Here is a 20,474-nt window from a genome sequence, read left to right as displayed (position 1 = left end):
AAATAATTATAAGAATTGCAGATGCTTGTGAGATACAAGCTGCCATGCTTATAACGTGAGATGAGTTATCTGCCCTCAGTGTTCAAGAGCTCACTTTCCAGCCTGTTCTTTTAGACAGAGATGCTTAAAATTCTCCAAGGAGTGACACGGCACGGGTTCAGTGATCTCTAGATAATTACATAACGAGGACAATGGAAACTTCACACTTTGGGGAAGTGGAAGGCAGAGAACACGAAGACACATGCACACACACACACACACACACGCACACATGCACATACACACACAATTTGCAAACAAGATAAATTCATGCAATTTTCTAGAGTGAAATCTTGTGTTCATTACATTTTCAGTATTAAATAGTTAAAAATCTAACAGTGTTTCCTCTCTGTAAATGATTAACCTAATGCACTTACTGATGGAAGTGATGAGGCACAAGCTGCCCGAGTGGCTTTTACTCTCCTGTTCCCACTTGTGATGAACTTCTATGCTCTCTTGGTCTTGGCACAGGGGTCATCTTCATAAGCCACTGAGGCCTCTGGGGAGACATATGACCTCTTCTTCTCAAATCTCTTTGGAACTTGTGATTAAAGTTTTGTGATCAAGTGAATGTCTGTCACCCCCAGAGACCACATGCTCCATGAAGGCAGCACTATGTCTTCTTATCCCCAACTAGGGGAGCATTTTTGCTTAACAGCAGTTTCCACCTGTAAGCTGCTGCAGGATACCCTAAAAGAAGCACATTTGGATCTCAGGGTTGGTTGGAGGAACAGATCTCCTAGCAGTAACAGCTGTGATTTTAAGAGCTTCTCTTCCAGGGATGGGTTCAATGAGGCTAGTTGTACAGTTTCTTTAAGATGTTGTTTGGTTTCAGATGGCTGCAGCCAGAGTTGCCTGGAGCTTGCGTCTCTACATCGATGGCAAAGACTGTTGATCTTGCCAGATACCCATTACTCACATTCTTTAGCAGATGCTGTCAGTCCCTGTCCATGGTTCCTGACCCCTCTCACCTTTCTTGTTCTGATGTTTCCCGCTGCAAGCCATTGCAATACTGTTGAGGGCCTTCTCTGGTTGCAGAGGCGGGATTGGCCCATTTTTGGTGCATGCAGGAAGTGCTGGGCAGTTAATACACCTTGGAGCCATCCTCCAGTGCTACCAGAAGGGACGAGTAGATAAATATCAGTTTCCTTGCTCCTCTGGTGGGACTGCCAGGCACACTGAGGCATGTGCTACCCAGCCTCCCTGGAGATTCCCAGCAGAACTGAGCCCAGGTTGCCCACAGCAGTGAGCTGCTGGCTCACATCATTGTTGTGACTCTTTCAGTGCTTCTGGGGTTCAATCCCCCAGGTGGACTCAAATCTTTGTTTCAGGCTCAGCTTTGGGGAGAATCCAACCTAAGGTGCTTCTGGGTTGGTTGAGGTCATGTGACCATCTCCATCCAGCAGATGGTGGGTGGAGGTGCTACGTGTCATTTCTCACGCAAGGCAGGTAAGATCCAGAGCACCCTCCCTGTCTGTTCAGTGGCTGCATATTTTGGATGGGGGATTGAGGCTGCATGTTTCATAGGGAGAATCTGACACGGGAGGGCTGCTCAGTGCACACTGAATTCATAAGCAAGAAACTTGGCCCTTGAACTTTTTGGCATTTTTTTTTCAGTTGAGGTACCGACCTACCTGACACGTAGCCTCAATACTGCCCTTTTGGGGTGCCACCACTTATGTCAGCTCACCCTACATTCTGGACTGATCCATAAGAGCTCTGGGAGCTTCTACCTGTGATCTCTGTTAATGCTAACCATTTCTAAACTCCTTCCTTCTTCTGTTGTTTGATAAATATTATAAAAGTAAAATTTATGCTCTTAGTTCAGCCAGCAGTAATTTTGGTATTATTAGTGAGATGAAAGTCCACATTCATTTCATTTCCAATTTATTAACTAATTGTTTCAATATTGAATAAAAATTATTCTGACCTTCCTGCTTGGTTTGTGATCATCTTTTATTATACATTAAATTGTTATGTGATGTTGTATCTATTTTGGGCCTACAGTATTTCTTTTTCCTTGAGTTCTTGTGCAAGGACTGAGACACTGTAATTGTAGTTCTTTAATATATTTTACGACCTTCATTATTCATTACTCATCTCCTTGTTCTCCTTCAAAAATTGCATTAGTACTGAAATTGCGTGGAACCCACAAATTACAATAGGGAGGAACTGTATATTGTTAAACAAGTGGTTTTAACATGTCAGGACTTCACATTCTAGAATGGACAATCATTTCCGTGGCTTTTCTAGTTTCTCTCACAGTTTAGTAGTCTTCCTTATGTTGATCCTGCATATTTCTTGTAAAAGTTATTCCTAGGAATTTTCAATAGGTTGACCTTGTAATTTTTTTTTTAGTTTTTCCTGTGACTTTTCAACTTATTGCAGTTACATAGAAAAGCTTGTGTGTGTGTGTGTGTGTGTGTGTGTGTGTGTGTGTGTGTGTAAGCCTTCCAAAATCTATAGAAAATTAATATTTAAGTAATATAAATGTATATAATCAAAAATTTTTGTCTTGTAACTGACCACTTTCCAACTCCATCTTGAAGTAAAAACACTTGAAACGATGTCATGATAGTCTATGAGCTCTAATTGCCTTTCCAGGTAGCTTAGAATATATAAAAGGTATGTCCTGGAATTGAAATAAATTCATGGAGGGAGGGAGGAAAATAAAGAAAAGGCCCACAAAGGAATCGGGCATTTGGTAGGAATCACTGGATCTTGTCCCCACTGACCAAATACAGGATTATATAGGAACCATGAAAACAAACAGTTTGTGTTCATAATCTCCCACACATTTAAAACCTCCTGTAAATGTCTCAGGTTAGAGACTTCACTAGCCTGAACGTCAAAGTCTTCTCCTTAGACAGTTGGCACTTGTCAGTAGTAACCTCTTTATCTTTGGAATCTGGATAATAAGAGACAATGTCAGAGGCAGCCGCCTTCTCATTGATGTTGACAGCTGAGCCTGGCAGGTCTGACTGGTTAACATAAAAGTAAATGAAAGGACACCACATCCCAGATCAGGGTCTTACCTGTGTGCCATGTAAAACCCAAATCACTGGACTTATTCATTTAAAAAGAAAAAAGAATAAGAAGTCAAGTGTGCTAGATTAGAGCCCCTTTCTCTCTTTGGAATTTGGGGTCAATTGATGCGCAAGTGTTGCAGAACTTCCCAGTAATTGGATTTATGGGGAAGTTCCCGGGTTCAGTGGTGTAAGCATATAATGCTTTGGGGTGCCACCACTTATGTCAGCTTTGGGAAATGAAGGCTTTTCAAGCTTTTTCTTTAATGTCATTGTATTAACTTAGAGTTCCAATGAATGGATCATTTTCTACAAGGACAGTATAACCAACCATGTTTTACAGGTTTCAAAGTTGGTATTTTCCAAAGATGTTCTGTAGTGTGAAAGGAAAACATTCACCATAAGCAACAAAGGGGAACAAAGAATATGAGAACCAGTTGACAGACCCTAGGGTTCCCAGGGTCTGGGAACATTTCTTAGTTATCTACTTTTCCCTCCCAAATGCTTTGTCAACATTATAAAGATGGTAGTGGCTGTCCAGTTCTCTTTATGTTTAGTTACCTGCACTTTCTTCATCAGGGTACAAGGTAGGTGCCCAGGTGAAGCTGTGTTCTTAGAGAGGAAAATGGAGTGTTAGTGTTGAGGGAAGGAGAATTGAACCAGGGGTGCTTAACCACTGAGCCACATCCCCAGCACTTTTTTTTTGGTATTTTATTTAGAGACAGAGTCTCACCAAGTAGCTTAGTGCCTTGTCATTGCTGAGGCTGGCTTTGAGCTCTCGGTCCTCCTGCCTCAGCCTCCCAAGCTGCACCACCATGCCTGGCTCATTTTTAATTTTGAGACAGAGTCCCACGAAGTTGCTTACGGCTTTGCTGAGTCGCTGAGGCTGGCCTTGAATTTATGATTCTCATGCCTCAGCCTCTTAAATCACTGGGATTACAGGCATGTGCCACCATGCCAGCTAAAACTGGTATCTCTTTATCTTGCCCCCAGCATGTTCACAGTGCCACTAACAATATATGTGTTTTTTTAAGTAAGCATGTTAGGAACCAAAGAAAAACATACATGACAGAGTTTTTTTTTTTTTTTTTTTTTTTTTTTTTTAATTGAGAGGAGGGAGTTGAGCTTCAAATATCTGCTTGTTTCAGGGAAATAAATAAAGTTTTCTATTTTCCATGCTGCTTTGAGTAACTTAGAAACTCTGAAAAGCTCCTGGCTAGCTGGCTGTCTATGTCTGGAGTTTGTCACTGTGCTTTTTTAACCTACAATTAGCTAGGATCTGCTAAAAGTGCAGCCAGTAATTGTCATATCCTTTTATAGCATAAGAAATTCTTTTTCCTTAAATGTTCTTATGATTCTTTTCCTACCCTTGACAGTATCAGTTTTTTAGTGTAAAAGCTACAAAATTAGATACTGGGGAAATCACTGATAATTACCATGAACTAGCTAGGCACTTCTCCATATGTTTTTAATGAGCGCCTACTACATGCCACTGTGGTAGGCATAGTCATTTTAATTAATGGTATTAGTACGGAACTGGGGGACTGGGGAGACAGAGGTTAAACATCATGCAAATGCTTGAGTGATTTGAGATCCCTGGCCAATCTGAAGGAAAGCAGTAAGGATGTGTGTGAGGGAAATAGTTTGGGTAATTCTACCTTTTTTTTTTTTTTTTTTTTTAATGAAGTGGAAGAGAAGGAATACCTTCTATTCTGGAATTCTAAAAATGCCACAAAATAGCCAATGCTTATTCTTGTTTTAAAATTTAAAGGATTTTCATAATTTGGGGTTAGAATCAGAACCTAAGATGTGGATGATTTCGCAGGTGACATTTGGGGAAGACCCCTCAGAAGAAGAGAGCTTGAAGGCCAGGTGGTCAGAGGGGGGAGCCCAGCAAGGATGTGGGGCCTCCGCTGGGGACACCTGCTTGGATCTGGGTGGGCACCATCAGCATCCATGACAGTCTTCTGGGCCTGCAAAAAGTTGATGTCTCAGTAGCTTTAGATAAATTTGGGGTCAGAGAGAGATGAGAAACCCTGGCTCCAGGGCTGCTTGGCTCAGCCAGTCCATTCTGGTGGTTCTGGACTCCACTAGTGGGCTGTTTGCATCCACCCTACTATGCGTTCATTGGGTTCTTCCATGTGACACCTGTTCATTGCCAGCCTGCCACATGCCTGGCACTAGGTCTTTGTGTTTGGAATCTTGCCAAGCAAGACCCGTTTAGTAGAGTCAATTCTTGCAAATTATAGATATTTTGCCCAAAGCCAAGAAATGGCATTGTAAGGGCTCCTGAAGAAGTTCAACCCACAGGCCCCTGGAGACACCAGAAGCTGCCAAGGTTTCCTTCTACCAAGGCTCCGAGAGCCTCTGTTAAAGCACTTGGCCATGATGCTCTCTAAAGGCTTAGTTGCAGAGTTGGGCTGTTTGAAGGAACCTGTTCATTTGTCCCCACTGGGGCTGGCTTCTCAGCAGAGGAGCAGGCTTGCCCCGGTGACACTGTTGTCAATGGGATTTCACCAGTGTGGAGAGTGCTGACCCTGTGTAGGAGACGGGATGCCTGTCACCTTGGTGTTATTTACAGCCATCTGGGAGGCTGGGCTGGCGGTGACCCGGCAGGCTCCCCCGGCCCTGAGGACGGCAGAGTGCTCTTCCAGCAGTGATGTGGGCGAGGGCCCCTTGCCCCTCAGGGGGGTGTTGGGACTGCTGCTGCCACCTCAAGATGCCTGATGGATGCCTGCTGCCATCAGGGTGTTGGCACCATGCCTTTCTTATTCTAAACTAGAAGAACACCAAGCCCAGGCTGAAGTCCCAGCTGGAGGAAAAGTTTGCATCTTAATCTACTTTATGCCAACATCATTCTCCTTTGTTTGGAATCTTAATAGACTTTGGGGACTTGTCTTTTTAGATGATCCTGTCTGCAGGGATATCAGGGAAAAACCCACCTGTTTTTTGCCATCTGTAGGAATATTGCGTGACTGTATTTTGCCTAATTGGGATGCTGGCTGGCTTAACAACTAGGGCAGAGCTAAACGAAGCTGCTTTGCTTAGGTGTTGATGGCTGAGGATGAGTGTGAGACCCACTCCATTTCTTTGGGAGGATGCCATGAGTTTTGCTTTATTCCAGGGTTACAAGGGACACTCTGAACTTGTCAGTGTCATCGTTCAAAAAGATTCAGGATCTGTGGAAGATCGTTTTAGTTCTTACTAAGTAGCTGTGTGACCTGTGGATAATTGCTTTCTTTCTCTGGTCTATAGTTGTTCTCTGTTAGTTGGGAGTGATGGGAGATGTGTTTTCAGTTCCAGTGTGCAAAGATTTGCACCCACACAGTCTTTGCATCCAACTCACGTGTCTTAGATTGGATTCATGATACTGCTTTTGTTTACAAAGGATTTGTATTTCAACATAAGCTGCTTGTGAGACTTTTTTTTACCAGCAAGTGGATTTGATCGTGTAAACAATCATTTACTGAATATTTATGGCAAGTTCTCCTCTGTGGGGTGGTACCTAAATTGACAGCACAGTGGAACTATTTAAGTTATTTATTTTTTCTTGAGTGAACTTTGATAATATGGGTCTTTCATGGAATTCATTTCATTTGTCTTACTTATTGGCTTGAAATTATTCATGATATTTCCTTATTATTATTTTATGTAAACCACCCCAGTGTTTGAATGAAAGCTGTATGTTTTTTGGAAACATTTCTTAGAATTATTTGGCTTGCTTGTTATCTAATTATATGTTGTCCATGAAGGCTGTCTCATCGGGGAATCAAAATTCTTTAGGAATAACTTTTTAGCTGGGCGCAGTGGCACATACCTGTAATACCAGTGGCTCAGGAGGCTGAGGCAGGAAAGATCAGGAGTTCAAAGCCAGCCTCAGCAAAAAACAAGGTGCAAAGCAACTCACTGAGACCCTGTCTCTAAATAAAATACAAGATAAAGCTGGGATTGTGGCTCATTGCTCAAGTGTCCAAGTTTAATCCCCAGTACCCCCCACCCCCTAAAAAAGAATAATTTTTTAAAAGAAACTGTAAGCGGTTTGCCTCCTCTGTCCTGAGCAGCAATGGGTAGGGAAGTCTCCACCTGCTCTTCAGATACACCTCTGGTCACAGCAGGGGACAGTGTTCAGGAATGGGCTCTGACGGACGGTTCAGGTATTCCAGGTGTCCTGACGTCCATTTAAAATCCCTCCAAACCAAAGCGTTGTGAAGATGTGGAAATGAGACAGACTCCTTTGCTGCAGTCTGGCTGGGCACAATTCAGGAGCCACTTGTCAAAAGAAAGAAACTTTATTTTTAGAACCACACGCCAAACAAAACAGCTCCTCAGGAAAAACCCTCAGAGCCCAACTGCCACCACCGGCTTCCCACAAGCCTCTCCACCTCCCACAATCCTCCTGCACTTGAGGCCGATTGGCTGGGTTGCGTGGGTGGAGCCAAAAAAAGTCCCCCAATGAGCAGCTCCGTGGTCTGAAAGGGCGGGGAAACAGCCCAATGAGCATCACTGCAGAGGAGCCAATCAGTTGGCAGCTAGAAGTTGCTGGGGCCGCTGTGAGCCAATCATCAGCTGGCAGCTGGAAGTTTGCTGGGCCCCTTCGGCTGTGGCTCTCAACACTCATTGCTTCATCTCTCTTGAGAAGAAGTTGAGGGAACTTGCTTTTCTAATGATTTCTGCAGCCTCGTTTGCATGCAGGGAATGCCACAGAGCTCTGTTGGGCCCCTGGCATTTGAAAGTGCTGTTGACACAGACCAGTGGAGACGAGTGGGCTGTTGGAGGCCCTTGAGGTCCATTACCAGGCAGAACAAGGAAACTGGGAAGCCTTAGAAGCATCTGAGCAACTGCAGGGAAAGTAGTCCCGAGGTGGGGTGTACTTTATGGCGCTCTTCCACTTGAACACACTCAAAGAGCCTCCCTGAACAACACCTGGAAAAACAAAATGTGGCCCAAACCCAAGGTGACTGTGAATCTCGCTGCAACAGACAACGGAGATTAAATATCCAGGTCACAGGAATCAGCAGCCTGCCAGGGATCCCTGCCCTCCCGGAATTTCACTGAGTGGGTGGTGCAGCCCTGGGGATGCTGGGGTGCTGGGAGGAAACATTAAACCCAGGGGTGAAAAGGAAAGATCAGCTGTCCCTGGGGAGAGCTCTGGTCTAAGCAAACCAGCATCCGGTGTCCCTGAGAAGGACAATGTGAGGGATAGGGCAGGAGCATTGGAGAGGCTCCCAGACGTTGGCATGAAGAGGCTGCTGGTGAAGAGGCCTCTGATAGGAAAGGAGAGCCCACAGACTGTGAAGAAAGGATGGAAAGCAGAAGAAGAGTCCATCCGCAGGAAACTGGCCAGCTGGAGGGAAAGTGGAGACGAGGTTATCATTAGGGTGGCTGGCGTGTCTGAGGTGTCCCCAGCCCTGGGAGCACATGAGGCCATGTTAATATTAATGCCCAGCTTGGCAAATCTCACTGGACTCTTCTGCTCACACAGGTCCTCTGCCAGTGTCCTCAGAGTCCCCAGAGTAGGATGTCACCTGTGCTCAGGTGCAGCATGGCTTGCATCTCCTGTTCTTCCTCTAGTTGTCCTGTCACTCCTGTTACTCCCACTGTCCCTCAGGGCTGCCTTCCTGCTGTTGCTGTCTTCCCAAGGTTGCTCATGACCTTCTGCTGATTCTCCTGAGGCTGCCAAGCCCCAGAGCCTCACAGAGGCTTTGGAAACAGCTCTTTCCACATCCATCCTTCTCCCTGTGCTCCAGAGGTGCTTACACCAGCTGTTCTGGGATCCAGGAGTGCTGGTGCCTCTTGTCGTGGCCTGCTGTGCCTGTTATACCTTCCCAGGGGTCTGAAGTTTCCTATGCACAAACCTCTCCTTGTCTTTCCAACTACCCCCTTGTCTGCCCGTTTGCAGCACACCCACCATGGGCCGAAGCCAACCTTGGGGTCCTTGTTTGGATTTCATTGGGTCTTGCTGCCACACTTAAAAGGCTACCCAAGTCAATATGTACTAGTCCAAGGGCTTTATGATACCTCCTGTTGGGGACTGCATCTTTTGTTTCTGCTAACCATTTGGGCAAAGCAAGAGCTATTCTATAGCACTGCAGCTTGAACTCCTGTGCATCATACCATGCTGCTGGGGTTGGTCTTGTTAAAACCCAGAATCTGATTCTGTCATGTCTGGTGTGGGGCCTGAAATTCTGCATTTCCACAGAACTCCCAGGTGACATAGGAGTGGCTTTGGGTAGTAAAGGGGTTCAAAACATGCCACCCCTAAATAGGCCACTTTGCCACACATTATTTCGAGTTGAAGGTAAATTATGGAATAGCAGAGGCAGAAAAAGCTCCTTCCCTTTTTGCCTAAAAGCAAGGGATAAATTTCTTTTTTGTTAAATTGTCCCTCTGGCTTCTCTTGTGGCAGGAAGGGTAAACTCTTAACTATCACACAAGACCCTAGCCTCTTATCAGCACAGACATGGCACCGAGAGGAATCTCCATAGCAAGTCTTACTTAATTCTTAGCTTCCATTAGTCTCCCCTGTATGTTTAACTTTTATTGCCCCTAAAAGCCCCAAACCCTTTGCCTTTGTACTTCTCTACAAATGTCTCACTCTCCTAAACATGAAGATTAGGAGAGTAGTAATCATATAAAGGAAGAAAGTAATAATAGGTGGTTAGACAAGAAAGTGGATTAATGTGACTTGTAGTCACTTTTTCCATCTCCTTTAGGTGTGACGGGGAGTGAGTCTAGTTATGCGAATTCATCTGACCTGTGGTAGCAGGTAGGAAACTTGATTTATGGGACCCAGCCCCACTAGGCCTTGCTGATTCACTTGGAGTTTGTTGGCTCCCACCTCAGTCAGGGCAGCCTCAGATCAGTGAGCAGGAAGCTGCTCTCTCTCTCGCTTTCTCTCTAAGCTATGTGCTTAGGTTTGCTGGAGTGTTTCTTATTGTCCTGTTCCTATTGGCTTTCTATTTCAATTGCCCCATGAACAGCAAATCCATCTGTCTGAGTCACATTCAGCATCACATTCTGTATGACCTTGAGATGTACATGGATTTGGGGAAAACCCAAGGATACGAGTCCTATTTTCTTTTAGAGTGTGTGGATGGGGAATAATCAGGGTGGAGTGCCTATATAGGCTAAGTTGACCATCTAGGTCAGCATGAGTGAGATATTAATTCTGTTTGGCAGGTGAGGAAACTGAGTTTGGAAAGATTATATAATATTCCTAGAGGCATCCAGATAATAAGAGCCTGGTAGGGCCGTAGAGTCTGATTCCACGTTCAGTGTTCTTTGTACCACTCTAAAATGAAGCTTTATCAAACTGAAGAAATGTTTTTCTCTTCCCTGCCTGTATTAGTTTTCTTAATAAGTGCTACCTTGGCAGATTTCCTTGTGGAAATTCATTCCTCCCTCCCTCCCTTCCTTTCTCCCTCCCTCCCTCCCTCCCTCCCTCTCTCTCTAGCTTCCTGGGAAGCTGCTGGCTTGGTGGCTGAGGGCTGGCGATTGGGATGTTTAATTTTTGCTCTTTCTACCTTTTGTAGCTTTGTAAACAATTTATTATCGATGTAGGGACAGAGTATGTATTCTATTAGATTAGCAGGAGCCTTTTGAAATTTCTGATCTGTGTAGGTCAAACTTGATAGACCTACTGGCAATTTCATATGACTCCGTTTCATTGATTTTGCAAGTAGATTGCTGGAGATGAATAGATGCTGGTTGGCCTTTGGCTTTCTAGCCAGGTTGATTGGGGTAGGTACCAGAATAATGCTGCTGGGGTGAGCCTGAAGTCCTCGGTGCACAGTGTCCTTGGGGATGAGAACGTTCCTGGAGCCTGAGCCCAGGGCTATGCCCCAGCTCACATGGTTTGCTCTTGCTACCGATGCACCAGGCATTTAGAGTCTCCTTATCTTTTTTCCCCTCTCACTTGTAAAGAAAAACACTTTGCTCTGGACTAAGAACTTTAAAGGAGGAAGGTGAGTCTGTGGAAGAGAGGATTGAAATGGGTTTTGTTTTCCTGCTGTTCCCCAGGAGCTGGATGTAGATAGAACCAGAAGCACCATTGCTATAGGTTCCAGTTATGCTGGGAAATGTGGGGCTGAGTTCTCATTCTTGCCTCAGACCGTACAACTTCTGAGTGAGCTTGTGAACGCCTGGGCTGTGGACTGACGGTGCCTGATGCTGGCGTGGCAGAGGCTGAGCTTCTCTGTCTGTGCATTATAATTGACTGTGCCCTTGGATGATGGTTGCCCTTGTGGAGCCTTGTCCTGGTTCAGGGATGGGAAGTGTCAGGCTGTTCTCCCGACCACAACAGGTCAAGGCAAGTTTTGAGGGAGAGGCTGCTGAATGTGTCTTAGTTTTTTCCCAAGAGCACATCCCCTCTCCCTCCTATCCCAACTGTGGGTACCAGACCATCCATCACTGTACCCTGACTCTTCAGTGGCAATGTTTAGGATCACCATGGCTTGCGTCTTTGTCATTTTAAGTCACCGTGCAATCTGTACGGCCCATCAATGCTCATCCTGTTCTATGAGTAACCACTTCATGTCTCTGAAATCCCAACCAAGACCTTTCTCTGGGGACTTCCTGAACCCCTTTCTATGCTAAAAGCTCCAGCATCCCTAATATATTCCCTGGATGCTTCCTGAATCTCCTCGATCCTCCCTGAGGATCCCACCCATTTTTCTTCCCTAGAATAGAGAATTCTTTTTTTTTTCTAGGGACTGCAGAGTTTGAAGTCAGGGCTCAGAAATTGGCATTTCAGTCTGTTTCAGGGCTATTACTTTTCTTCTCTCCTGTAACACGCTTCCTCGGTTGAGAGTTCTAGTGTACCCCCTTGCCTTGGCACTGCCTTATAGTGCCTGCTTGGGCCTTTCTCCACCTTACTAGAGTTTTCTGCTCCACTGTGAGTTTCACCTTCATTTGTCATAACCTGAATGTCCACATGGACAACCTGACCAGTCCGATACCATGGTTCCTCAGCCCTTCTGCTGGGGTCCTCCACCTCATCTAGTGTTAAAGGCCCAACTTAATGTCGGCATCTATGCCTAGGTCTGGGTTTATGTATCTGTGTCTATGTCTGAGTCTGTATCCTGGCCTTCAAGTGCCCTTGGTTGCTCATTTTCCTGGAACTTCCACTTGATCTGCCTCTTGATGTCTCCAAGTTCTTCTGGTGTGTCCTCCTTCCTCTGACCTCATCTAGTGGGCTATCCCTAGGGCTTCCTGATCCTCTCCCCTCCTCTGCTGGGAAAGCCCCAGTCTGAGATATTGGCTAATACACTTTCCTCTTTCACTGTCGTCTCAGAGAAAATAATTAGGACCTCATTTGCTTAATTTAACATATATGTGTTCAGGGTCCTGCTCCTTGTGAAACACCATAAGCAAGATGAATGAGAACCTCAGCCCTTTGCTTACAAGTATTTGAAGGTCACCTTCTTTCAGTTCCTCAATGCAGGCAGAGCCATTAGAAGGATTGTGAGAAGAAAAAAAGATAACAGAGGTCCATAAATAAATCCTTTAACCGTAAATGTGATTGTTAAGCTCATAACTTTGTGGCATGTGGGAAGATCAGTACCAGCCGCTATCTTGTCATCTGATCTGACACCTGTGTGTAGATGGAAATCATCCCCGAACAGATTGTATGTTATAATTAAAAAACAAAAAACATTCTGTGTGAATATGCTGAGCCAAACTGCCCATCTTGGCACAACTGGAGTTTCTGCTATAGTTGACTCAAATATACTTACAAATAATTACTTTTTAACTTCTTTTTAAAGGAAACCTATGTGGCAGATTCCTACATGCAAGGTATGAAATATGGATCCTTTGGGATGACTTTAACAATTCTCAGCCAACCCTCAGGGTTTAATTAAATTACAGATTCTGTTTTCTGATTTCTTTTTCTGAACCTGGATAGCAATTGGGGAAATTGAACTAATTTTGCCTCTGCTAGTTAATTCTGACTGGGTGCAATTGGTCAGGAAATCTGAAATCTTATTTTATCCATGTGAATTCTCATTATTTAATCTCTGAACATTAATAAGACCTTGGTTCCTCTCTCTCTCTCTCTCTCTCTCTCTCTCTCTCTCTCTCTCTCTCTCTCTCTCTCTCCTCTCCCTCTTTTTCCAGTACTGGAGATCAAACCCAGGGTCTTGCACATGCTAAAGCATGTGTTCTACCATTGAACTACACACCCAACTCCTTTTCTTATTTTAATAAGTGGAGGAAAAAAACCATCTGGAGAAGGAAATTTCTATACTTGGATTGAAAAACCTCCTTTAATTTTATTTCGCCAATGTCTAATGCAAGATCATCCCAATTAAGAGTAAGAAATGCCCACCACATCAGCTCTGGCATTTCTCATGATGCTAGGCAAGGCTGTGCACTATAGACTTTTACTTTATCAGTAATGTCACTGGTTAAATGAAATTGTAATACACAATAGATATTAAGATTCTAAGGAATGTCTTGATAACTGGCAATTACTGTGTCCTCATTGTGTGTCAAGCACAGCGTTAAGGGAACTATAATCATTTTCTTACGTACACTTCACAAAATCCTGGGAGGAAGATGTTATTGTTCCTGCTTTATGGGTGAAACAACTGAAACAAAAGTGATTTGCCCAGGTTCACATAGTAGTCAGTGGCCACTTCAGGATTAAAATCTGGGTCTGGCTCAAACCTTGTGACCAAAACCACTTCCCCTGTTGCCTTAGCTGAGTGAATTGAAAATCTAGCTGGGAAAACTGCAAAGAGGCAGGTGTTATCTGCCATAATGAACATCCATAATTTTCCAGGATGTTCCTGTTGCTTGGGTCTAGTGTCTTAGTCATAGGTCCCTGAAGCCCACTCATTTTGGGGAAGCTGGGGTTGTATGCATAGAGCCAAACCCCTGCCTCTAGAAGGCCCTCAATGTGTGGCTACTCTGGGGAGTGGGTCACTAAGAGGCTGTAGGAGTCTCCGCAGCCCAGTGCTAACTCTATTCCGCATTGCTGGTCTCTCATAGAGAAGACTGGGGATGAGACATAAGGTATATAAGGACTCCATTGTTTCAAGTGGGACCCCCAGAGACCACACTTATAAGCTATCATAGTAGAATAAGAATCTTTAGTAAGGCTGGTGGAGTCTGAGCGCTCATTGAACCCACCTCGACTGATGTGCAATTGTCTTTTTTCTGATGCAGGTCATCGAGGCCTATGTGATCATTCTCTGAAATATTTAAGCTCGAAAATCACAGAGCGAAGGCTGCAGGGCACCTGGCTGCCTCCCGGCCGAGGAAACCCAGAGAAACCATTCCCGGGAGCTCGAGGTTCTGTCATGCCCATGTTCAGCCCCCAGAATGGTCTTCATTCAGTCCAGGCTGAGAACAGCCCACTGAAGCCCAGGGTGGTGACCGTGGTGAAGCTGGGCGGGCAGCCCCTCCGCAAGGTCACCCTGCTCCTCAACAGGCGGTCGGTGCAGACGTTCGAGCAGCTCATAGCAGACATCTCCGAAGCCTTGGGCTTTCCCAGGTGGAAGAATGATCGTGTGAGAAAACTGTTTAACCTGAAGGGCAGGGAAATCAGGAGTGTCTCTGATTTCTTCAGGGAAGGGGATGCTTTCATAGCCATGGGCAAAGAACCCTTGACATTGAAGAGCATTCAGGTGGCTATAGAAGAGCTGTATCCTAACAAAAACCGGACCCTGACATTGACCCAGCACAGCCGGGTCCCTTCTCCAAGGCTAAGAAGCAGACTTTATGGCAAGACTCTGAAAGGGGGTCACCACTGTGGGGAGACCGGGAGCAGCGGTGAGGCTGCCCGGAGCAAGACAGCCATTGGGCACCAGGGGAAGTGCCCCCAGGAGCTGGTGCTGGAGGACAAGGTGAGGGCCCAGAAGAAGTGGGCGAGGGGAAAACAAGAGTCTGAAGCGGGTGGCAAGCCACCCAGGGAAACTACTCTGGAAGAGAGGAATGGCAGTGGGGAGAAGCACCTGGGGGTGGAGATCGAGAAGACCTCCGGGGAGATCATCAGGTGTGAGAAGTGCAAGCGAGAGAGGGAGATCCAGCAGAGCCTGGAGCGGGAGAGGCTGTCCCTGGGGACCAGCGAGCTGGACATGGGCAAGTGCCCAAAGTACGACGTGGACAAGCTGGTGAGGACGAGAAGCTGCAGGAGGTCTCCCGAGGCAAACCCTGTGGGCGGGGAGGAAGGGTGGAGAGGTGACAGCCACAGGAACAGCCCCAGGAATCCCACTCAGGAGCTGAGGAGACCCGGCAAGAACCCAGACAAGAAAGCAGACAGAGACCCAGAGGATCAGGAGAGCCACCATCAGGGGTCAACCAAGGCCAAGAAGGACGTGGTGGAGAGTGCACCAGCCACAGAGGAGGGGCAGAGGGATGTGAAGAAAGATGCCAAGCACGTCGGCAAGAACAAGCAGGGTAGCTGGCTCCTGAGAGAGCCCCAGGCTGACCCTGAGAAGGTCCCCAGGACCCGAGAGGAAGAGAAGGAGGCAGAGAGGGAGAAGAAGCCAGGTGCATCGGGAGGGAGAAAGGTGGCTCTCAGAGATGAGACCCCTGGTAGGGTAGAGAAGGAGCCCAAGACAAGGCCAGAAGAGAACAAGCCAGAACGGCCCAGTGGCCGGAAGCTGCGACCTGCGGGCATCATCGCAGCACACGTGGAGAAGCACTACGAGACGGGCCGGGTCATCGGGGATGGGAATTTCGCCGTGGTGAAGGAGTGCAGGCACCGGGAGACCAGGCAGGCCTATGCCATGAAGATTATTGACAAGTCCAAACTCAAGGGTAAGGAGGACATAGTTGACAGCGAGATCTTAATCATCCAGAGCCTCTCTCACCCCAACATAGTGAAATTGCATGAGGTCTATGAAACGGAAACAGAAATCTACCTGATCATGGAGTATGTGCAGGGAGGGGACCTCTTTGATGCCATCATAGAAAGTGTGAAGTTTCCGGAGCCTGATGCTGCCCTCATGATCATGGACTTATGTAAAGCCCTGGTCCACCTGCATGACAAGAACATCGTCCACCGGGACCTCAAGCCGGAAAACCTCCTGGTAAGCCTCATTTTTTGCTGCTGTGGGATAGTTGGTTTTTTTAAATGAATTTTTAAAAAATAAATATTAATTGCTTCCTATTCTATTACCTTTACATACTTGACTTTTATGTTATTTTAGCATACTTGTTCCAATATTTAAAACTTTAGTTAGAGTTCCTAGGTGGCTGAGATAAATGAAAACTGTTTTTTCATCCCTGAGGGAAAAAAGTTTGCTTTGATGAGGACCCTGCAGACTTAATTTCCTGACGTTTTGCGCATCCTCTCGTCCACGGTGGCAGCTTCTGCCTAGGCTTGGTGCCTACCATCAACTGACTTCCCATTGGGACCCTCACTATGGCCCTTTTGAGGATAATACTTTGCCAAGGAATTCTAAAGGGATAATATTTTGCAGCTGTCTGTGTGTGTGGAGTGGTAAGGGGGTGACCCTGGAGTTAGATACTCTGGGTTTGAATCTTGGCTTTCTTAGTTACTCAATTCGGGATAAGCCCCTTATCTCTCTGAGCCTCTGAGCCTCAGTTTACTTTTTTTTTGGTATTGGGGATTGAACTCAGGGGCACTCAACCACTGAGCCACATCCTCAGCCCTATTTTGCATTTTATTGAGAGACAGGGTCTCACTGAGTTGCTTAACATCTTGCTTTTGCTGAGGCTGGCTTTGAACTCACCATCCTCCTGCCTCAGCCTCCCAAGTTGCTGGCATTACAGGCGTGTGCCACTGCTCCCAGCTCTGCTATTGGCTAATATCAGAGGCTGCCTTGCCTCCTTCCTCCCACCTCTAAATGGGAATTGGTACCCCACCCTAGAATGCTTCCTACCTCCTGACACTATCCAGAGCAAATGCCTGCTTTCTTGAACTCTCCTCCAAATCATGTAACACAGCCAAAATCTCATGATAGGTCCTTTGAACACCCTCTTGCTTAGATGCCAGGCGCCAACGGTGCATTCTCCCCTTTGCAGTGAGTTGATAAGCCCCGAAGGTTTGACCAAAAGTGCTTCCCTGGAAGTCTTTGTCAGGGCAGCAGCGTCACACGGTCACCATCTGGCATCTGCAGTCCACTTTTTTTTTAATTTAATTTTTAAAATTTCTTCTATGTTAATTTTTATTGGTATATTTTAACTCTACATAAGAGTGGTATTCATTATGCCACATTCCTACATACACATAATTTGATCACTCTCATTCCCCAGTAACTTCCCTTTCCTTCCTCTCCTCCTTCCCCTGATCCCCTTGCTCAACTCCACTGACCTCCCTGTTCCCCCGCTGTCTTCCTCATAGCCCTGACCACCACCTGAAACATTCTTTACTTTTCTGTTTTCTTTCTCTTACTGGGAAGAAAGTTCCAGGACAGCAGAGGCTCTGTTTTATTCAGAATATACCCTGAAACCTGAACAGTTTTGTCACATGGTAGACATTTAATAAATAAACACGGGTTGGATGGATGAATAACAACCATAGCACACCACCTGGGAGATAGCCAGCGGTTCACTAGTGACAGCTGCTGCCATTATCATCACATTGAAAACAACTCTGATATCAAGGTAGCTATCACAGGAAGCACCGAAAGCCATATTGCTGCAGACAAAGCAATCGCAAATGAAGACAAAATGATTTTAGTGAGGCCTGTTTGGGGGCAGGGAGGAAGCAGGGGTATAGCTGGTTTCCTTGAATTTTCAGCGGTAAACCAGGCCTACAAATATAACTCCAGCACACGGACCAGTCTTAAACTGTTCCCGCAAGCAGACTAAAACACAGAGTGAATCAAGCTAATTACTTGGCAAAATGAGGTCTATGTTGACCACAGAGTCAAGCAATTTTGTTTTTGCTCAATTTTCAAAATTGCCGAAGTAATTTGGCTAGGTGCCTGAGTGGTCTGAATTACCCTCAAATAATACTCTCATAGGAATTTTTTTTTTTTTGCATTAACTAGATGTCCTTCCTTAACTCATTTTTAAAAAATTATCTCTCTATTTTTGTTCTGTGCCTGAGCTCAAGTCTTTTTTTTTTTTTTTAATGTGCTATGAACTTTTTATTGTGATCTTTGGAATTGCAACAGAGATGCATATGTGTGAATGTGTGTTTTAAATAAATGACTGCTGTTTCCACCAAATTGTTAAAGCAGGAAAGATTCTGATTAGAGGCATGAGCTGAACATTTTGGCTATGTGCCTCCTCAAGCATTATCACAGTTACACAAGTTCTCAAATATGTGGAACAAGATCCTTTGCCCTAGAAGACTGTTTTCTTTTGGGGACAATTAGCTAAGCTTATATTTTCTAACAAGCTCCTGAAACCCATTGCTGGGCCCATCTCTTGTGCAATCCAGGCTCTTACTTGTGGGAAGGGACTTTGCCAACAATTTTAAATGGATGGGTGTAGATGGCACGAAGGAGTTTGCTGCAAGAAGTAGGAGCACTGTAAGGAATGTTTAATATGGATGAGCTGATTGCCTCTGAAAAGATTTTTGGCAATTCTTCATGGACTTAAATATCAGTACATATATGCTTTTAGTGGTTTGGGGCAATGGGGTGTGTGTGTGTGTGTGTGTGTGTGTGTGAGAGAGAGAGAGAGAGAGAGAGAGAGAGAGAGAGAGAGAGAGAGAGAGAGGGGATTTGCAAACTGCTATTCTGCAGTTTGCAAATCTCCTTATTATTTTTCAGTCCAACATGAGATATTGATTAGTATTGATCTTAATTGATATTTAGACCTTTTTCTCTTTTCTGATTTCAAACAAATTCAAACAAATTTTTGTATGTATGATGGTATGTCTTCTGCAGAGACTGCAGAAAGCTACAGATTTGAGCCACTTATTATTATTATTATTATTATTATTATTATTATTATTTTGGTATTAGGGATTGAACTCAGGGGCACTCAACTCAACCACCGAGCAACATCCCCAGCCCTTTTTAAAAATGTATTTTATTTAGAGACAGGGACTCACTGGGTTGCTTATGGTCTTGCTAAGTTGCTGAGGCTGACTTTGAACTCAAGATCCTCCTGCCTCAGCCTCCAAGCTGCTGAGATTACAGGCATGCACCACTGTTTCCGGCTTTGACCCATCTTTTTGAAGGAAGGGTTAATATATTTGGTCTCCTGTGTGTAGTGTGTCAGGTTTTATTTATAAAAATAAAACATGTTTGTCCTTTTTCTGGACGAAAAGTTCAACATATTGTAATCAGGAATATAAATGTTATCTGATGTTGTGCTTTCTGATTTTTTTAGACAGATGACGATAATGTTGGATTTGACAATTGGCAGATATCTGTGTTTAGAAAGGTGTCCTCTCTAAGCTTGCTGATATGATAATGATATTGCAAAATTTTTTTCCAAGATGATATATTAATATATATTACCATGGTAATTACTGTGTATCAGTTCATGTTCTTCAGTTGCTTTGATTTGTATTCAATGAATCCTTTAATTTTTTTTATCTTTTCATATTTTTTATTGGTGCATTATAGTTGTACATATGGTGGGATTTGTTGTTACATATTTGTATGTGCACACAGTAAAAGAATATAATTTGACCAGTATCACTCCCCAGCACTCTCCCTCTCCACATCCCACCCCTTGGTCCTTGTCCTCTAGTGATCTCCCTTTGATTTTTATGAAATCCCCCAAACCCCAACCTTTCTTTTCCTTTTTCCTCTCTGGTTTCCACATATGAGAGAAAACACATGACTCTTGACCTTCTGAGTTTGGCTTATTTCGCTTAATATAATGTTCTCAAGTTTCAACCATTTTCCTGCAAATGCCATACTTTCATTTTTCTTTACGGCCAAGTAAAACTCTATTGTGTATATATCCCACATTTTCTTTATGCATTCATCTCACCAAACCCTTTCTTCCTTTAATATGTGGCTGCTGTCTCTATTGAGACCTGCCTTTGCTTGGGAAAATGATTATGTGAGATCTAACTTTTGATTATGTGGTCAATTGTAACTGTTGCTGCTTTTAGAAGTTTTCTGAATGTGCTAAGAAATCTTAACAAATATAGCAAGCATATCACATTGTTTTAATCAACAGAAATATCTCCATCTGATAATTAGGCCCGAGAGTAAAATTTCAGGCCTATATTACCAAGTTCATCTGTTTCTACCGATCACATTTCTGATAAGATGCTAGTGTTCCTCTTCCCTTAGGGTTATTTGGACTCCTGAGATCTCACAAAAGAAGTTTTAATTATGAGATTTTTCCAGCTTGCAGAAATATCCATGTTAATTGCTTCTTCTGCCAGTGTGTTCCCTGAAGAGGTTAGAATCTGCTTGGTGGTGTTGGCTGGGCCCTGGGGAAGAAGGCAAACAGAAGCTTAAGTGATGCTGCTCAGACCAGTTCACTCAGGACAGGAAGTGGACAGGCCAGGTTATTTAT

At 44.7% G+C, this 20,474-nt stretch overlaps 1 protein-coding gene across 3 annotated transcripts in view; it reads left to right on the top strand.

Annotated features, from left to right (window-relative positions):
- Dclk3 (doublecortin like kinase 3) overlaps positions 1–20,474 on the top strand; it is a 41,081-nt gene that overhangs the window by 6,545 nt on the left and 14,062 nt on the right. For all 3 annotated transcript variants that reach the window (XM_076843379.2, XM_076843369.2, XM_076843385.2), the window contains exon 2: positions 14,235–16,102. In XM_076843379.2, the coding sequence (XP_076699494.1) occupies positions 14,235–16,102 (1,868 nt within the window). The remainder of the gene's footprint in view (positions 1–14,234; positions 16,103–20,474) is intronic.

The sequence above is a fragment of the Callospermophilus lateralis genome, chromosome 1, assembly GCF_048772815.1.
Source record: "Callospermophilus lateralis isolate mCalLat2 chromosome 1, mCalLat2.hap1, whole genome shotgun sequence".
Classification (NCBI taxonomy): domain Eukaryota; kingdom Metazoa; phylum Chordata; class Mammalia; order Rodentia; family Sciuridae; genus Callospermophilus; species Callospermophilus lateralis.
This window is presented reverse-complemented; position numbering and strand designations above follow the sequence as displayed.